This window comes from Sorex araneus, chromosome X, assembly GCF_027595985.1.
Source record: "Sorex araneus isolate mSorAra2 chromosome X, mSorAra2.pri, whole genome shotgun sequence".
Taxonomy (NCBI): Eukaryota; Metazoa; Chordata; class Mammalia; order Eulipotyphla; family Soricidae; genus Sorex; species Sorex araneus.
This window is the reverse complement of record NC_073313.1, coordinates 321,257,180-321,277,436: the sequence shown is the minus strand read 5'-3', so window position 1 is coordinate 321,277,436 and position 20,257 is coordinate 321,257,180. Positions and strand designations below refer to the sequence as shown.

General features: G+C 35.1%; 1 protein-coding gene across 1 annotated transcript in view; it reads left to right on the top strand.

Moving 5' to 3' along the window:
- FANCL (FA complementation group L) overlaps positions 1 to 20,257 on the top strand; it is a 73,844-nt gene that overhangs the window by 20,643 nt on the left and 32,944 nt on the right. Inside the window, exon 5 of the mRNA XM_055121329.1 lies at positions 737 to 834. Within this exon, the coding sequence (XP_054977304.1) occupies positions 737 to 834 (98 nt within the window). The remainder of the gene's footprint in view (positions 1 to 736; positions 835 to 20,257) is intronic.

Below are 20,257 nucleotides of genomic sequence, written 5' to 3'. Positions count from 1 at the left end.
TACCGTACACAGTGGCTCGAGAGCATCAAATGCGAGTGGGGAGAGAGAGAGAGAGAGAGGGGAGAGAGAGAGAGAGAGAGAGAGAGAGAGAGAGAGAGAGAGAGAGAGAGAGAGAGAGAGAGAGAGATAGAGAGAGAGAGAGAGAGAGAGAGAGAGAGAGAGAGAGAGAGAGAGAGAGAGAGAGAGAGAGAGAGAACAACACACATCACTTCACCCTCCCACGAACACCCGCATTTGTATTTTAAGTAGCTATATATTGTGGTAGTGAAGACTTTTTGTTGTTGTTGTTGTTAATGGTACAGTTTACAAGTAGATCAGTGTATCCCTTGTACTTAGAGTTTATCCTTTTCTTTAAAGTTTTATGTTTCTACCAAACATTATAGCCAAAGGAGTAGAAAGATAAAGATGCCTTGAGATCAAGGATTTTATTTTTCTTTTTAGACTTAAAAAAAGAAATCTCTGATAGATACACTAGTTCTAGGAAAATATGAAACTCTTAAGTTCTTTTCATAATAGAAAAGAACTGGCATTATAGCCAGTTTTGTATGACTTTCAGGGCCATCCTTTGGCTTATTCATCTCTTTTTTGATTAACAGAAGAATGATTCATCTAGATTTTCTGTAACAATAATGAACACTTTAGACAAAAGAGCATTATGATATTTTATTTTGAAGTCAGTTACAATTTATTGTCTAGCATTTAACAACTGATTCAAGATTTTCTTTCTTTTGAACAGGAAGTTGCTTTAAAGAACAAGCAAGAGCTCTCTATTCCACCTCCTCCACAGTTCTACTCAAGTGTTATTGAAGATCTTGGAGTTTTGGGTTGGGATAAGTATGTCTGTTTTATTTACTTTTCTGTTTGGGACTTTTGAGCCACCTGGTGGGGGTCCAGAGCACTATCAGCTCCGTGCTTGGTGGTTACTCTTAGAGGTTCTCAGGGGATAATGTGGTACTGGGTATCAAACCTGAGCCTCCCGCACATCTGCGGCGATTTGCACCACCTCTTTGGCTCAAGTATGTCTATTTTAAAATACATCTCAGTGCTGGCGGGATAGTACAGCAGATGAGGTACTTGACTTGCACATGGCTGATCTGGGTTTGATCCCTGGTACCAACCATATATGGTCCTGGAGGACCACCAGGAGTAATCCCTGAATAAGTAATAAGGAATAAACCCTTTGCAAAGCTGGGTATGGCCCCCAAGCCAAGACAAGTAAGTTAATAAATAAAATGTATTTAGATGTTGTTTTACATTTTTAAGTTTAATGTAGTGGAATTTATGGTAATTCATTTTCTAATTATTTTCAGTATTGTAGATTATCTGTATTTATGGATTGAAAATATTTTATAACCCTACTATGAACTACAAGGTATATAATTCAATAGAATTTGGAAAATACAATATTACATATGTTTATTAATTGTTTTTCCATTACCCTTTCCTTCTCGCTGTGAGGATGTGCCAGAGATTGCACACATTTGTTCTGATGCCGGCATCACAAATGGAGTGCTGCCAGGATCAAGCTTGGAATGTGGGTGGTACCAAGTAGAGAATTTAGTCTTTATGCTGCAGGAAGTGCTACATGACTGAAAACTGCTTTTCCCCCCTGTACTATAATCTTTTAGGTCTCTAAGCCTCATAAGCCATAAAGCTGTCCCTTGAGTAGCAATCACAAAATCTCAGTTGTTAAATGTGTGGACAAGCTCTTTCTTGAAAGAAACTGGAAACTTGGTTTTGTTATTGAAAATTCCTGGGAAAATCTCTCTGGCTCTGTCTCCTAGAGGTTTTAGGAGCATCTCGTTGTCAGATGATTGACAGACAGATTTCAAGTCTTATGGGGAGAAACTAGGATGTGAGTGTTTCTGCCCACTCCCACTACACTTAACCAGGAAGGGGATATCCATGGAGTATGTTCATGAATCCATTTGAACAACTGCTGCTTCATTTGCTTTATTCCCTGTGTAATTTGTGAAATAAGCTTCATTGGATTATTTAGGGTTAGATTGATTTGATTTTAGGACTGGCTTGATTTGGAGGCTCATTTCCCAGATGTCAGCTTTAAAGTCAAGACATGTAATGTATGGTTCAAACTCTTCACAGTTCAGAAAAGCTGGGGTTGGGGATTCTTGCTTATATGATATTTTGTTGGGGATGAATGTAACAGTGTATTCTTTTTTTTTTTTAATCTTTTTATTAAATCACCATGTGGAAAGTTACAAAGTTCTCAGGTTTATATGTCAGTTATACAATATTCAAACACCCATCCCTTCACCAGTGCCCATATTCCACCACCAGAAACCCCAGTATACCCCCCACCCCCACCCCCTACCCCCTGCTGTATAACTAATGAATTTCACTTCATTTTTTCTTTACCTTGATTACATTCCATAGTTCAACACAAAACTCACTATAGTTGTTGGAGTTTCCAACCAAGAGAGACAGACCTACTACATTTGATAATTAGTTTTTCATTGCTGGAAATGAAGAGATATGTAGCCCCACTGCTACAAGTACATAACTCTCTCTCTCTCTCTCTTTTTTTTCCTTTTTCCTTTTCCCTTTTTTTTTTTCTTTTTCCCCCTCATCCCCCTTCCCGCGCCTCATAGTATGGTGTACGCCACGCCGCGTCGGCCAGCGTGGGGCTTTTGCTTAGTTCACAGTCCAGAGGTGGCTGCTACATTAAAAACCTTCAATATTTCAACAAAAACGTACTGTTATTATTTGGAGTTTCCCCCCCCAAGTCAGACCTATTCAAAAGGAACCGTTTCACATTGCTGACAATTATAAATGTTAAGTCGCGCGGACGCTGCCGCGCGGTTTTGGATTTCTGTATAAAGTCCAGGGAAAATTCTGCCAGAAATTACATAGACCAGCTCACAGTCCCAGTGCATTGCTGTAAGAAGTCTCTGAATTCAAAGTCTTTAGGCGCAGAGTGTTTGATTCGCGCTCAGCGGCTCCGGATTTATCTGGGCCGAGGGCATGCCGGTTACGCCCCCTTCCCCTGAGTTCCTGGTTCCTGGGAGCCCCAAAAGTAAAAACCGAATACCTCTGGGTTTGGAGTCACAGAAGATGGCACCTGCCACATGGGTGCCGCCAGCCTGCCGCTTTCCATGCAGGAAGACAGGGTGGGGAGGAAAAAAAAATCCACCCCGGCTGCAGAGTTGTAGCCCAGTTCGCAGTCCCAGTGCATTGCTATCGGATGCTGCGCTGGATGCCCGAATGTGTTACATCTCTGGAATCAAAGACTTTAGGCGCAGAGGGTTCCGTAACATTGTATTCTACTTTTACTTATTTGTTCCATGTGGAATCTCAGTTGTCTATTGTGTAAGAGTTATTCAACTAGTTTCTAGATTTCCCTCACAAAATTTAAGTTATTTCTTGATTATTGCTGAATTATCCATGTTTGAAAATTCATGCATGTAACTTGAAAAATTAAACTGTAAATTTGCATTTTTTGGTATATATGTGGTTACTTTTTAGCTAATATACACTTTGTCTAAATTTCAAACTGTATAACTTTTTAGAGCTTTTGTAATTTGATGAGCAAATTTTAACAATTAAATTTTGGAAGAATAATTTTCTTTGAACAAGTGACACATAAAGAGACTTTATTTCAGCAAGTAAAGTATGCTGGTAGCTAAAATTTATTTCATATGCCAGCTGAAAAATATCTGTGGTGACTTACTGATACTTAGTTGTGAAATTTAGTTCCCTTCTTCTTATGGATGCTTTGAAAATTACCATTTATTCTTGTTACTTGTATCACTTGTCATCCCGTTGCTCATTGATTTGCTAGAGCGGGCGCCAGTAACATCTCCATTCGTCCCTGTCGCGTGCTAGTGTAGCCCAATTTATTATTAGGGTCAATTCTATATTTTACACTCTGAGCTAAAACTGTAGTAAAGATTTACTAGTTCTTATCATCTTAGCATTATCATTAATTGTAGTTTTTCAAAATGTGTTTAAAATATTTATTTGCATTTTTTAAGTTATTTTCTGACTTGGTCTTTTGATAGCTGACTTACAAAGAACTAGACTTAAAAAGAACTAGAAAATCAAATAGCTGTTTCCAAAATCAAATAGCTATTTTATTCCAAAATAAAAGACTTATATGATCCATATATAAGTGTAGAATATGCAGTCCTTTATTAAATCTTGTATGCCAAAAACAGTAACAACAAGTCTCACAATGGAGATTTTACTGGTGCCCGCTCGAGCAAATCAATGAGCAAGGGTTCAACAGTGCTACAGTGCTACTAAATCTTGTATTATAATCTGATTACTGAAGAAAAACTACAGAGGTATAAATTTATTAACTTACATGTACTTTTGTTTCTGGAAGTGATAAAAATTTATTGTCATAATTTATGGTGAGCAGAGCGATAATACAGTGGATAGTACTATTCCTTATACAGGACTAATCCAGCGTCTATCCTCCACGTCCTTTATGGTCCCTGAATACATTGGGAGTAATTCCTGAGTGCAGGGCAAAGAGTAACATCTGAGCATTGGAAGGTATGGCTCCCCAAACAAAAATCAACCCAGGCTGGAGCAGGTAGGGCGTTTTGCCTTGCAGGCGGCTGACTCGGATTTGATTCCCAGCATCCCATATGGTCCCCCAAGTACTGCCAGGAGTAATACTTGAGTGCAAAGCCAGGAATAACCCCTGTGCATCACCAGGTTTTACTCAAAAGCAAAAAAAAAAAAAAAAAAAAAATCAACCCAAGAGTGTAGTATGTGGTGATTATTTGAGAAAGGAGCTTCTTTAGCCTCTGTTGCCTTTATTTCCCTCTTTTTAAATATTCCTTAAAAGTCTTTTTTTAAAAATTCAAAATAAGTAATATTTTCTCTGAATCTATTTCATCTTTTTAAAAATAATAGCTAAATATTAGTAAAGTACCACACCTATGTGGAAGGGTGGGTTAGTCATTGTGTAAACATGGACTTAACATGCTTTTTTTTCTTTCACATTTTTGGTTTTGGTTTACCTACTGGTGCTTAGGCTTTATTCCTGGCTCTGAGCATAAACATCACTCCTGGACGTGCTCAGGGGACCATACGGGGTGCCAGGGATTGAATCCAGGCCAAACATGTACAAGACCTTGCTCACTCTACTGTCTTTATGACCCAAAGCTTACTTTTTTTAAAATAAAATTTTTTATTAAGTCACCATGACATAATTACAAGATTTCATGTTTTGGTTACAATTGCACAATGATCAAACACCCATCTTTCCACCAGTGCACATCCCCCCGCCAATATCCCGGGTATACCTGGGCCTTTTCCTACCCTCCCCCTGGAGAAGTCAGTCGGGATGGGAGATGCGTGCCGAAAGTAGATAATGAGCCAAACATGGTGACTCAGTGTCTGTGTTGTAATCAAAGCTAACTTTTTTATAATTACTTTTTAATCTTACATCTTTCTGGTTAATAGTTGAAGTATATAGATCCATACTTCAGAGACCTGAGGTATGAATTATTCAAAAATTATTACTTTGAATTTCAGTTGTTAAACCTTATTAAAATTGTGATTACAAGTACTGTGTCAGTGATGGACTGTATCTTATAATCCATAACTTTATGTTTTCTGATCACCTTAGATCATTAGTATAAAACTGCATTGTTTTCTCCTGGCAATTGCTCTTGATATCATGCTACTCACTTTTCTTAAGAGATGCCACCTGGAAGTGCCTATGAAAGTGCATTAGGAATTTTATGTTAAGAGAACCTTTCATTTTATGACACAGCACTTTCTTTATGAAAGTCATGAAAGAAGGTTTCGCCCGTATCAGATGTTGAGAACATTATGGTTCTCTTGAATGTATCTGATTTTTAACTTAATGGGGAATATGAATTCTAAAGTCTGATTATACTCTTTGACTTTTTCCCTTGGAATCTTCTTTTCAAAATGTTGATCACTTTTCTGATTATTATTATTATTATTATTATTTTTTTACTGAGATCAGCTAAATTCTACTTGTCAGGAACCATAATTTTAGTTATATGAATACTGTAAAGTTTATCAAGACCTGCTTTGAGAGTTAGCTCTTGTTAATTTTGGTAAATGTTTATTTCCACTTGTTGCTGGGTATAGTGCTTTATGTTTATTCATTATTCACATTTACTAGCTATGCATATTTTATATGCTTTATGATTTATTCACATTTATTAGCTATGCATATTTTATATGCTTAATGATTTTTTTGGCCTGCTTTTTCTAAGAGATCTGGAGAGAGTTGTTAAATTCTCCCAATGTGATAGTGCGTTTTTGGATCATGATTTTGTCCTCTTATATTTGTAATCATGTAGCAGAGTGTATACAGATTTGTAATTGCTACATTTTCCTTGTGTATTGTCTCTCTTTTTTTTTTTTCTGTGATCCTGGGGATTTATCACAAGATCTCACACAATGAGCTATGCACTCTCTCACTGAGCCATACCACTAACTCCTATTCTCCATATTTAAATGTTTCTTTTCCTAATACCTCTTACCTTATTATCTAAATTGTTATAAATTAGTATAACTACAGTGAGTGGTTAGTTACAAATTTAAATACTCTTTGTTTTTTGCTTCTTTTTGTTATAAAGAGTTCTGTTGAAATTATTTTTATATTTCCTCTCATATTTAATGTTTTTCCGTATCTATATTACCTTGAGCAGACTTATCTCCTTTCAGCCCCCCACTTAGTTTTTCTCTCTTGCACCTTGACACTGCTAGCACTTGTTCAAAAATTTTTAGAGTAACTATAGGTTCCCTTCAAGAAATGAGCAATGTACAGAAATTCTCCATATACTTACTGCTACTAAGGATGTGTTAGACATCTCCATTATCTCCTGAGTGTGCATTTGTTACAATGGATGAACCTTATTTTCACATCATTATCATCCCTAAACCATGGTTTACAATAGAGTTTACTCTTGGTGATGTATTTTTTATGGGTTTGGCTAAATGTTATAATGCTAATGTATCTGTCAATAGGGTAGCACAGAGTAATTTTTCTGCCCCTCAAATTTTTTATGCTCCACTCATTCACTCCTCCCTGTGTCATTACCCCTCATAGCTACTTATCTTTTCTGCTATCTTGATAGTTTATTCTTCTTCATGATGTCATATTGTTGGGATCACATAATATGTAGCCTTTTTAGATTGACTTCTTTTAGTAATGCTTATTTAAATTTCCTTTCAGTCTCTTAATGGATTCTTAACTCATTCGTTTTTAGGTCTAAATAATAATCCATTATTTGTGTGAACTACGTTGTCCATTCATTTACTGAAGGACATCTTGGTTGCTTCCAGATTTCGGCAACTATGAATAAAAATGCTCTAGTAAACACCTCTATGTGCGGGTTTTCATTTGAGCATACATTTTTTTTCAACTCCTATAGGTAAATACAAAAGCCTTGTAACTTTTTTTAAACAATAAGGGTTATGTTTTGTTTGTTTCCACAATTAATTGCAGTACAAAATTGAATATCTTAAAACCAAAATTGTAAAATCTTAAATCTTATCTCTGTTCAGTAAAATTGACTAACCATAGCAGTGGGAATTGATAAGGGGCCAGTAGACATTAGTGGAAGGATGTGGACACTGGTGGAGGGTGTGGTGCTGGGTTCTGTGCATGAAACCCTATCATGCATGAACAGTTGTAAACCACAGTGCCTAAAACAAAATTTAAAAATAAATAAAATAGGTTAAAATAAAAAAATATACAAGTTGAGAAATGAGAAAGCTGCTTTAAGGATGCTTGTACTTAATGCACTTATCACTATTCTCTAAGTACTTATCCTTGGGCATTTAGCTGTACTGTTAGTCTAATAATTCATGGTTGGAATGAGAGTTAGGCATTTATAAATGTTTTAGATTCTTCAGATGATGCTTGTTTTCTATAAAGGGTTTTCTTTTTCTTTTGCTAGGGAAACAGAAAAAGGTGGTTATAATGTCCTTTTTTAAATCGAGCTGGTTCAGGGTAGGTTATAGTTATATTTGAGCACCTTCCAAGAAAACTCTGGGGACACACTGACCACTCCCATTGATACCTGACCAACTGACTCTTATGGTTTAATGCTGAGCCCAGCTTTATGAAGTCACTCAAGACTTTTAGGACCTCAACCTGGACAAGCTCAGGAAGTCATGTGGTGCTAGAGGTCACACTATCTAAGGCAGCACGCATGACTTAACTCCAAAGCTCCTGATTATAGTTTTAATAGGGCACATTTTACTTGTTATTGGTACTGTGTCTCTCTCAAGCTGTAATTCACTAGAGCTTTTATGTAAGAACTAGGTGATTAGTTTTCTCCCTATATGCAACCTAAGCCGTAATTTGTTTCTTCCCAAAGAAATTTGTTGCCCAATTAATTTAGGATCCAATATGGAAATAACTTCATTTACCTTTTGTTTGCCTTGCTTTTAGGGTAGAGCTCTAAGATTCTCAATATTTCCAAGAAATTCTAATGATTTTTTTCTACATTATTATAAGATTTCTGCATATTCTCATTTTTTTCCCAGTGGCATTTTGCTTTTTTTTTTTGTCTATTTTTATTTTTAAATCTTCATTCCATGCAGATTAAGGATTTATCAAAGCTCATAAGGGGAAATTACCAGATCTTAGGTCACAGTCTCTGGCCTCGTCTGATAGATTCTGGTCCTTTAAATCTCATTTTTATTTCTCTATTTTCAAGATAGTGTTTCAGACATTCTTAGCTTATTTTTGTGTCATTTCTTTCCCCACACACTTATTAACCCTTAATCTGGAACAGGGTCTCTTCTTGCTCTACACCTATAGTCTGCTTACTTAATCATTTGTTACCATTTTTTATTTTAGAACCTTGGTCTTTAACATCTTGAGTGTCTTAGCAGTTATTTTTTTTTACTTTGCTTCAAGCAGATGTTTATGTACTTCAAAATTCTCTTCCTTTTCCTGTTCATTCAGACTCCAGTTGTTCTCTGTGGAATTACTGGACTCCATTTTAAACAGGAATGGATATTGCGTATAATTTTATGTTTAATCATGCTGATCTTGAGGACTAGTGCGTGTTAAATTATGAAATAGACATTATTTGATGGGGACCATTCCTAAATAGTATTTGGACTGAGATGAAACCTTTTGGTGTTTTCTGGGGAGGTGTTTACAGCTGAATCCAGCTCTGTACAGTTACTCTTAGTGTGCAAAGGACCATGTGGTAACCAGGGACTAAACCTATCCCTCTTGTATGTCATGCATGCTTTGGATACATTCTGCCCATGGAATTATCTCTCTGGTCCTGGATAGAACCTTTTGAATGAAATTTGGCAATAAAGAGAAGAGTCCTAGAAGATAGTGATTTGAGTTGAACTTGTTCAAGGTCAGGGTGAAGTTTTGAAGGTTTGAGGCACTAAAGTCATTGTTTGGGTTTACAGTGATGGAATTGAGGAAAATCTTTTTAAACATATTTTTACATGTTTTAGTATTAAGATCATGTTTTTCCAGGATAGTTAGGAATATAGGAAAGGCATGGGATGGGAAATAGAAGCTTTCTAATTTTTTTTATATTTTATTGATATAGTGAGTTTGAGGTCATTTTTTGTAAATGGATTAGACATGTTAGGGGAAATACCATGTTAAGAAAATAAAAAGTGGTTGCAGTGCTGTCAGGAAAAATGTAGTCATGAAATTTGCCTATAAATGGATGAACTTAGAGAGTATTATGTTGAGTGAAATGAGTCAGAGGAAAGGGATAGATATAGAATGACTGCATTCATTTGTGGTACATAAAAATTATATACTAGAAGAATAATATCCATGGCCAGGGAAAACAGGGGTTAGGAGGATTGGTTTGTGGTTGGAACCAACCACAAGTGTGTATGGGGCTGAGGGTAAGAAAGATAGAAAAGAGATCAGTATGACAATAATAGTTGGGAATAATCACGTTGGATAAAATCTGAGTGTTAAAAGTAGGTAAGAGATTTCTTTGATAACCTTTCAGTATCAATATTGCAAACCACAGTGCTCAGAGGTGGGAGGAAGGAGGGAGAGAGAGAAGGGGGGGCAGAGGGGGGAGATGGAGAGAGAGAGAAAGAAGAGAAGAGAAGAGAGAGGAGAGGAGAGGAGAGGAGAGAAGAGAAGGAGAGGGGAGGGAAGGGGAGGAAGGAAGAGGAGAGAAGAGGAGGGGAGGGGAGCAGGAGATGGGGAGTGGGGGGTGATGAGAGGGAACTTAGGGACACTGTTGCTGGAAAATGTACACTGGTGGAGGGATGGGTGTTGGAACATTATATGACAAATCTAATCATGAACAACTTTGTAATGGTCTGTCTCACAGTGATTCAATAAAAAAGTTTTAAAGAAAAGTGACTGAAGCATTAAAAATAAGTGTATGAAATTTCTGACTCACTAATAATTTTTGCACCTATTTATCGAATGCCTCTAATGTAAGACATAAAAACGCATACAAAAGACTAAAATTAATTTATCAGTGGGAGATTTATAATTTAATTACATGATCACAGTAGTATTGAATACTAAATCTGAATTTAATAACAGGAGAGCCTTTAGCAACAGGATTTTTTAGAAAAGCAGTATAAGAATATGAAATATTTTATGCTAGTAGTCTATAGAGAAAAATGGAAAGTATTAGCTTTTGCTTTGTATTACTCATATTGCTTTTTTGTTTTCTTTTGTTTTGTTTTTTTCTTCTTGGGTCACACCCAGCGATGCTCAGGGGTTACTCCTGGCTTTGCACTCAGGAATTACTCCTGGCGGTGCTTGGGGGACCATATGGGATGCTGGGGATCAAACTAGAGTCAGACACATGCAAGGCAAACGCCCTGCCCACTGTACTATCGCTCCGGCCCTCATATTGTTTTAATGTGGGGAAAAGGGGATATATGTCTAATTTGAGTAATAGGTGAAAGCCAAAAGTAATGATATGAATGTCTCAGCTATAGCATTCATCAGAATATAGCTTATGTTTCTCTCTTAGATCATTAGATACGGCAAATTCCATTTCCAGAGTTTCTGTTTTATGCTACTAACTGCTAGCCTGCCACTTTATATAATTTTTATTTAATTCTCAAAATAAATTTTAAGATCAGTATTTTTATTCCCAACTTGTATCTGAAATGAATCTATCAACTGAAGACTGATTACATTAATAGTGCTTTCGCATTCTGTGTGAATGATCCTCTTTGGAGTTGTGCTGTGGGGCAGCTCTGATATTCACGCTTTAATAGAACTCTGTTAAATACATGGATAATCACATATTGAGGTTGAAACTAAAAAAACTATCTTAGTATGTATAAAAATGACCAAATATAAATTTAACACATCCTTAGAGACATTTTTAAAAGCTGTTTCTCAGATTTGTTGAGCATCATGTTTAATTATTATGACAGAAATGGGTGATTGACATAGAATATAGCTTGTGTCATTTTGTTTTATTTATATTCTTTACAGATACTATGCTAGCAGAAGAGGATTTGTTTGCATGAATTGCCAGAAACCATAGAATAAACTCTTGTTAGCCTTTGTGCAGCACTGGTAGAAAAAGAACACTTCTTAACAGTTTCATTATTGTGACTTGGTTGTAACTAGTTTTTTTTGTTTGTTATCAACACTTTTTGTTGTTGTTTTTTGGTAGACAAAAGTCATAGCTATTGATAAAGTTCTAGAGTTAAAATTGATTAGATAGCAAAGTTCCAGTATTAAAATTGACAAGTTTAAAAATCAAATTTTTAATGTGAAAATTGTTCTATTTTAGCATGGGGTTATTAAGTTCTTATCTAAGGATTTACTAAGCTGTTTGTTACTAGTTGAGCCTTCTGTGTTATGGTTTTTGTTTGTTGAGTTTAGTTGGCTTCTATGGTACCTTCCCATCTAATTTGGTGCACTCCTATTGGAATTTCAATATTGAGGAATTTTATGCAGCTGTGTGGTCCAGGGACTTCAGGATCTGTGGTCTGTACCAATGAGTTGACATGTTGATAGCTATGGGAGGTGGGTGTGGATGCTGGGGCTTCTGGAAGTACTGGGGATTAGGGGATATTTAAAAACATGAAAATAAGTCATAAGATTAACATGTTATGACAGTTGTGGATTATTGTGGCTGTTAGCAGGTCACAAACTTGACTGATGTGAATGGTATCCTAATGTTTTGCTTGTTTTGTTTTATAGATGACTCATTAAAACATTAAAAATTAAACAGAATAATTGGGGCTTAATGGAATTTTCTGTTTTGTAATAAGAATGTTCTGGAGGGGGCTTGAGCAATAGCACAGTGGGTAGGGCGTTTGCCTTGCATTCGACTGACCCGGTTCGATTCCCAGTATACCATATGGTCGTCCCCTGAGCACCGCTGGGAGTGATTCCTGAGTGCATGAGCCAAAAGTAACCCCTGAACATTGCTGGGTGTGACCCAAAAGCAAAAAAAAAAAAAGAATGTTCTGGAGTAGGAAGTATTCAGTATTTATATAATAGTTGTTCTCCTGCATCCCTTTAAAGCCTGGCATATTACTAATTCGTATCTCTTATTTTGGCTCCTTTCAGTCATGGAAGCATCCCAGTTTGGACAATATATATATAAGTACCTTATTTATAGGAATTTTAAGTTTATTTCACATGATCTTAGATAACTTATAGGTGAAATGATAATAATGGCAATGTTATCTATCTGAAGTCTTGCTTTTTTCAGACAGCATATTATCAATTAAAATCAGTTGAATTCAACCACTTAGTTTTTCAATTTTATCTTGAAATTGAAATTTATCTGAATTTTACTAACTCTGATATTTTGCTTAAATATTCTGTTTATCTAAACTATATATCTTTAAGTATGTTATGTAGGTCATGGATGTTATCAACTGATGGTAGTAATTTCTATCATTCTCATGGCATTTTAAATATGACAAATTAGAAGAAATAGAAATCCTTGTTTGTACGAATTTCATTCAATTACTAGAGCAGGGCTTTAATTTTGGTTTATTAACAGTGACCTTCGGAAGTTAATCTAACTTCTGTGAACCTCATTTTCATCTTCCAAATGAATCCATTGAAGCTTAAAAAGAATTAAAAGAAACATGTGAGTCAAATAATTCCTTGCATAAAGTAGATATAAAACTATTGTGACACTAGTTCACCTAAAACTGTCAGATTTTATCTGAGTTTATAGCACTTGTATTACAATTTAATTATATCCAGTAACAGCAGTAATTTCATTTTAATTTTTTGGTTTTGAGCCCCACTAGGCAATACATAGGACTCTGTTCTCAGGGATCACACCTGGTGGGGCTCAGTAGACTACTGGGTGCTTTAGATCAAACCCTCGTTGTCTGCATGCAAAGCAAGCTCTTTACCTGCTCTACTATCATAGCCCGATATAAATAATTCTAATACACATTTGATTTTCGCCCCCCCCACATTTTTTTATTAAAGCACTGCGATATACAAAGTTATTCATAGTTGAGTTTTAGACATAAAACATTTTAGCATCAATATCACCACCAATATTGACTTCCCTCTGCCTGTGTCCCCAGGTTCCCTCCCATATCCCCCTCCTCCTCCAGCCTGCCCTCTTGACAGGCAGTGTTCTAAGTTTGGTTGTTAAAATTTAAGTCTATTGATTTCAGTATTGTTGGTCTTCTATTGGTCTTCCTTAGAGAAGTGTCTGTTCATTTTCTCTCCCCATTTATGGTGGTGCTTTTAAATTTTCATTGTTGTTGATTTTCGTGAGTACTTTGTATATCCTGGGTATTAAACCTTATCTGATGTGTGAATATTTTCTCTCACTCAGCTACTCTTTAATTTTAGCCCATGTTTCTTTGGCCATACAGAAACTTTTAAGTTTGATATAGGTCTATTTATTTAATTTTGATTTTATAGCCTTTTCTAGTGACATCAAATCATGGAAGACTCCTTTGAGATCTCCTTGAGGTCTCGGTCTTGGAGCATGCTGCCTATATTTTCCTCCACATACTTTATAGATTCAGGTTTGATCTTACGGTCTTTAATCCTCTTTGAGTTGGCTTTTGTGGAAGGTGTGAGTTATGGATCCAGTTTTAATATATTGCATGTGGTAATCCAATTCTCCCAAGTCCATTTGTTGAAAAGGCTGTCTTTATTCCATTTTATACCCTAGGCTCCTTTGTCAGAAATTCCCTGACCATATATATGGGAATTTGTCCGTGGTTAGTTTATTCTAGCCCATTGGTCGAATCTTTCTTTATTCCAGTACCAAGCTGTTTTGATCACTATGACTTTATAGTATAAGTTCAAGTTACATAGCGAGATGCCTCCCAGTTTTGCATTTTTCAGTATAGTTTTGGCTATGTGGGGTCTATTATGGTTCCACACAAACTTGAAGTCCTTGAAGAATGTTGTCTGAATTTGAATCTGTATAGTAGTTTAGTAAGATGGTCATTTTGACAATGTTGTTTCTTCCAATTCATGAGCATAAAATGTTTTTCCCTTTTGTAGGGTTTTCTTTAATTTCATTCTTGAGTGTTTGAAAGTTTTCTTGTTATAGGTCTCAGTTCTTCTGTTAATTCCTAGGTACTTGATCTTTTAGGATACTATTTTAAATGAGATAGACTCTGATAGACTCTGATTTCTTTCTTCTGATTCATTATTTGTATATAGGAATGCAACAAATTTTTGTGTATTGACTTTGTGACCGACTTCTTTTCTGTATTGGGTTATTGTTTCTAGGAATTTTGGAGTGGACTCTTTAGGGTCTTCAATGTATATATATCATCATATCATCTGCAAATAGAGATAATTTTACTTCCTCTTTCCCAATTTGGATTCCTTTGATACCCTTTCTTGCCTGTTCTCTGTTGCTGAGACTTCTAACAATATTGAATGTTAGAAGACAAGCTGGGCATTCTTGTCAATGCAAACTTATTCAATATCTAACTATTGAATAAATTTAGAAACAACATGGACATCCTTTTCTTGTGCCTGATCTTATCAGAAATGCTTTTAGTTTTTCACCATTAAGAATAATATTTGCTATGGACTTTTTGTAGATAACTGTTACTATTTAAGGAAGGTTCCTTCCTTTTTTTATTGAGGGTTTTTTAAATTATTACAAATGGATATTGGATCTTGTCAAAAATTTTCTCTGAATCAGTGGATATGATCATATGATTTTTTTTCTTTTGCTGATGTGGTATTTTATGTTAATTGGTTTGTGTATATTGAACCATCCTTACATTCCTGGGGTGAATCTCATTTATTACTCTGCATGATTTTTTCTAAGGGACAGATGAATTCTGTTTGCTAAGATTTTATTGAGAATTTTTACATTGATGTTTATCAAAGAAATCTGAAAAAAATTTTTTGTAATATCTCTGTCAGCTTTGAGTATTGGCGTAATGTTAGCTTCACAGAAGACTTCAGAAAGGATTCCCTTTGCTTCAATATTTTGGAAAACCTTAAGCATCAACAGCAGTTAAGTCTTCTCTGAAGGAAAGAGAACCCATAAACCTAATTGGGCGGGACATTTATTCTTGGGGAGATTCTTAATTACTTTTCAGTTTCATTGCTTGTGATTGACCTGCAGGCTCTCTAATTCTTCCTCATTCAGTTTTGGGAGATTACATGTTTCTTAGAATCTGTCCTTCTCTTCTAGTTTCTCCAGCTTAACAGAGTAAGAATTATAAATTCTCTCAATGTCCTGATTTCTGGGAGAGCCACAACCCTACACAGTAAAATGGCAACACAGCCCTTAATATTAGTAATATCCCTGAATGTCACTGGATTAAACGCCCATCAAAAGGCAAAAACTGGTGAATTGTATCAAGGAACAAAACTCGACCATTTGCTGTTTACATCTAAAAACACATCTAAAACCACAGGATAGATAGGTTCAGAGTAAACTGAGCAAAACAGTTATACATACCAGTAGAAAACAGAAAGAAGGTTGGCCAGCCATACTAATGTCAAACCAAATTGCATTAAATCTAAAAAGAAAGTAATTAGAGATAGTTATGGCCATTACTTATTGGACACTACAATCGACCAAAAATTACTAACTCTAACATATACACACCAGATGTTTAGTTAGCAAAGTTTATAAGGCTTTTGCTAACAAACCTAGAGAAACACATGGATGGAAACATAACAGTAGTGGGAGAATTCAGCGATTCATTGTCACCACTGGATAAATCCACTACGCACAGTAAAGATACAAGAGCCCTAAATGAGGAACAGAAGAGCTGGGATTAATAGATTTACATTGGGCCTTCCATCCTCGAAAAACTGAATGCACATTCTAGTGCACATGGTACATTCTCCAGGGTAGATCACATTTTCTTTCTTTCTTTTTTTTTTTTTTTGCTTTTTGGGTCACACCCCGAGTTGCTCAGGGGTTACTCCTGGCTCTGCACTCAGGAATTATTCCTGGTGGTGATTGGGTGACCATATGGGATGCCAGGGATTGAACCCAGGTCGGCCGAGTGCAAGGCAAACACTCTACCTACTGTGCTATCACTCTGGCCCCCAAGGATAGATCACATTTTAATACTTAAGTTTAACTTCCATAAATTTACAAATATAAGAATCCTATCAGGTCACAATGTCACAGAGATAGAAATTAACCATAAAAAGAAGATGGGGAGAAACTCTTTTAATACCTGGTGATTGAGCAACATGCTGCTTCATAATAGCTGGATCAAATAGGAAATTAAGAAAGGAAAAAGATTCCTTTTTACTAATGACAATGAAGAAAGAAGTTACCAAAATCTATGGGACACAGCAAATGTAGTATTTAGGGGGAAACTTGGAGCAATACAGGCCTACATAAGGAAACGAAAAAAAAAAACAAAAACATAAAATCAACAACTTAAATGCACACCTTAAAAAATCTTGAAAACCAACCACAAATGATTCTAAGATTAAGAGAAGAAAATAAATAGTGAAAATCAGAGCAGAAATCAACAATGTAGAAACCAAGAAAGCAATACAAGGAATCAATGAAACTAGGAGCTGGTTCTTTGAAATAATAAATAAGATAGATAAACCATTAGCTAAACTCACGAGTAAAAAAGATCAAATAAATTGGATCAGAAACAAAAAAGGGAGAAATTACAATACTCACTAGAAAACTCAAAACAAAAAAATTATATACATAATGCAAAAAATTGTATTTGTTTTTCATACTTTACATTTATAAATACAATGTGTTTTTCTCATATGTATCCAAATCACTAACTAGATACAAATTACCCAGTTATAGAAGCATGTTTTTTTGAAATTGGTCATATGCTTTAGTTTCTGACTTAAACAGAATCTAGTTTGGTTATTTAAAACTTACATGGAATTTAATAAATGTGAACAACTTTGACTATGTATATGTGTGTGTTCATTTTACAGAGCTCATATATGTAAAGGTATAGCGCTTTTACATTCATTATAAAAAGTTTATTTGTACTTTATAATATTCACCAATATTAAATAATTGCATTGTATACCTAAAACTAATAAGGTATATGTAAATTATATCCAACTAAAAAGTTGGTTGTGTTATATGCTCAAGAATTATGTCCTTAACTAAGACTGGTGATGTAGGGGTAGAGCACTTACTTTGCATATATGTAAGACCCTGGTACAGTCTTTCACATCTCAGAAACACACACACAGAGCACACACACACACATACACACACAAAAAAAAAACAATTGTGCCCTTAACCATATATGTTATATTTGATTTAAAATTAAAAGAATAGAGTCAGGGGAATAATATAATGAATAAGGTGCTTGCCTTGCATGCCGTTGACCTGGGTTAGATCCCTAGTACCACACATACCTGACCCTGCCAGGAATGATTCCTGGTTGGGAAACAAACAAAAAAAATGCAAAGTAGCAGTGTAAATGATGAAATTTGGTCGGGTAGTTATAGATAATTCAAAAATATTAATTGAAGAGGTGAGTATTAGGATAAATATGGGAGGAATACAGAGAACCTTAAATGGGTAGGGATAGTTAAGGCAAAGTTGTAACATGGAAGTGTGCAGTACATTGTTATTTCTGGACCAGACTGAGGGACTTGACTGTTATACTAAGGATCCTTTGAGTGCAGACTTATTATGTAATTTTTAGCATGGGGTTGGTATTGTTAGGGTGACATATATATATGTTATATGTATATATATGTATGTATATATGTAATTTGTTTTGTTTTACTTTTTGAGGGTCACACTCAGCAATGCTGAGGGGTTACTTCTGGCTCTGCACTCAGGATTTATTCCTGGCGGTGCTTGTGGGACTGCCAAGATAGGATGCTGTGGATCGAACCCAAGTCGGCCGCATGCAAGACAAATGCCCTACTTTTTTTTTTTTTTTGAGATTAATGTAGTCATAGAATATAAGAGGTAATGTAGAGAAGACAGGAGAGATATTAATTAGGAAGGTTGTTTTTGAAATTTGCCTAAGCTTGAAAGTGAAAATTAGAAGCTTTGGTGGTTTATTAAAACATGAAGGTATTTAACTTACCAGTGAGATTATTGTTACGTAGGTATATTCTGATGTTTAGAGAAAATAAAAATTGTATAACTTAGGTTGTTATAAACTAACGTCTAACTTTGGTCAAAGTAGGTATATCTACCGAGAGATAAAAAGTACTGTGCTGATAACAGTACTCATTCATTTATTAACAAACACAAAAACAGCAAGTTTCCTTGTTAATATTCTTCACAAGTGTATAAAAAGTTGAATCTAATTTAGTGCCAATTTAATAATTGTAAGCAGTTATAAAAAAGAAGAGAAAATACAACAAACAATAATTAGAAAGTGAAGCATCGTTGTGTAATATTTATTTAGATTTTATATTTGTAGTTTTACAGTCAATATAAGGATATACGTTTTTAGTGAAATTAGGATATACTTTGTTCCATAATATCAGAAGTCCCAAATACAGATTTTTGAATGTGATTTTATAACTTTCAAAAATTTGAACTCAATTTGAAAAAAAAATGAAAAAAATTAGATGTATTATTTAAATGAGTAAAAGTTATTGTTATTATTATTATTATTATTATTATTATTATTATATTGTGTAAATTGAGATACCCATCATAGCAATAAAGCTGGACATTGGAAGTATTCATTTTTAGGACAAAACTAAATTTTATGTTCCTTACAGGAGATTCTCACACTTTTTTCTCCTTTAATATTTCTTCCACAAATGCTATAATAGACTTTTCTACCAAGAACTGGAAGAAAATACTAAGATTAGTTAGGGTATAAAATTGTGCTAATCCATTATTAAAAGAACCTCAAATTATCAACATTCCAGATAAATAGAATTTTATTATCAGACATTTTCCATGTACTTTCCTATTCCAGTCTTATTCTTTTAAGGTACTGTGAAATGTTTATGCCTACAGTTTATTTTTCAGTAATATGCTTGGATTCAGGCTGGAGCGATAGCACAGCAGTAGGGTGTGTTCGTCTTTCACGTGGCCGACCCGTGTTCGATTCCTCCACTCCTCTTGGAGAGCTCGGCAAGCTACCGAGAGTAACTAGCTCGCACAGCAGAGCCTGGCAAGCTACCCGTGGCGTATTGGATATGCCAAAGACAGTAACAATAAGTCTCAAAATGAGAGATGTTACTGTGCCTGCTCGAACAAATCAGTGATCAACAGGATGACAGTGACAGTGATGCTTATATTCAATATTGCTGAGTTTTTAGTTTTAAAAATTACATGCTCAATAATTACTACAAATAAAAGTTTTTAGCTTAAATACTATTTCTACCCTCTCTATTCTTTCATAGTTGGCTTTACTATTTCTTAAACTTCATGTCTGTTTGATTAAAGATGTTATATCTTACTCAAACAGTTACAGATTTTAGCATTCATATTCTCCATTTATATTTTTCCCCAATATGTGTCTGAATTTTTTTCATCATCTTTACCTATCAAATTGTAATAATGGATTTACATTAGTCTATAATTAAATTTTTAAGGTTTAGCTAGTGTTGGTTTTAAATATTGTAGTTGCAAAACAGTTTAATTTTTTAAATGATGATGTTTTGTTTTTTTGGACCATACCTGGTGCTGCTCAGGGCTTTCTCCTGTGCTCAGGGATTACTCTTGGCAAGCTCAGAGGTTCTGGTGATCTGACCTGAGTTGGCTGCATGCAAGGCAAATATGCTAACCCCCTGTACCATCACTCTGGCCCCAGATGACAAATACTTTTAAATGAAAAGCAAATTGAAAATTTTATTACTATTTTGTTGTTTAAAATTTCATTAAAATTTTCTCTTTTCTTTTGGTGTCTTTAA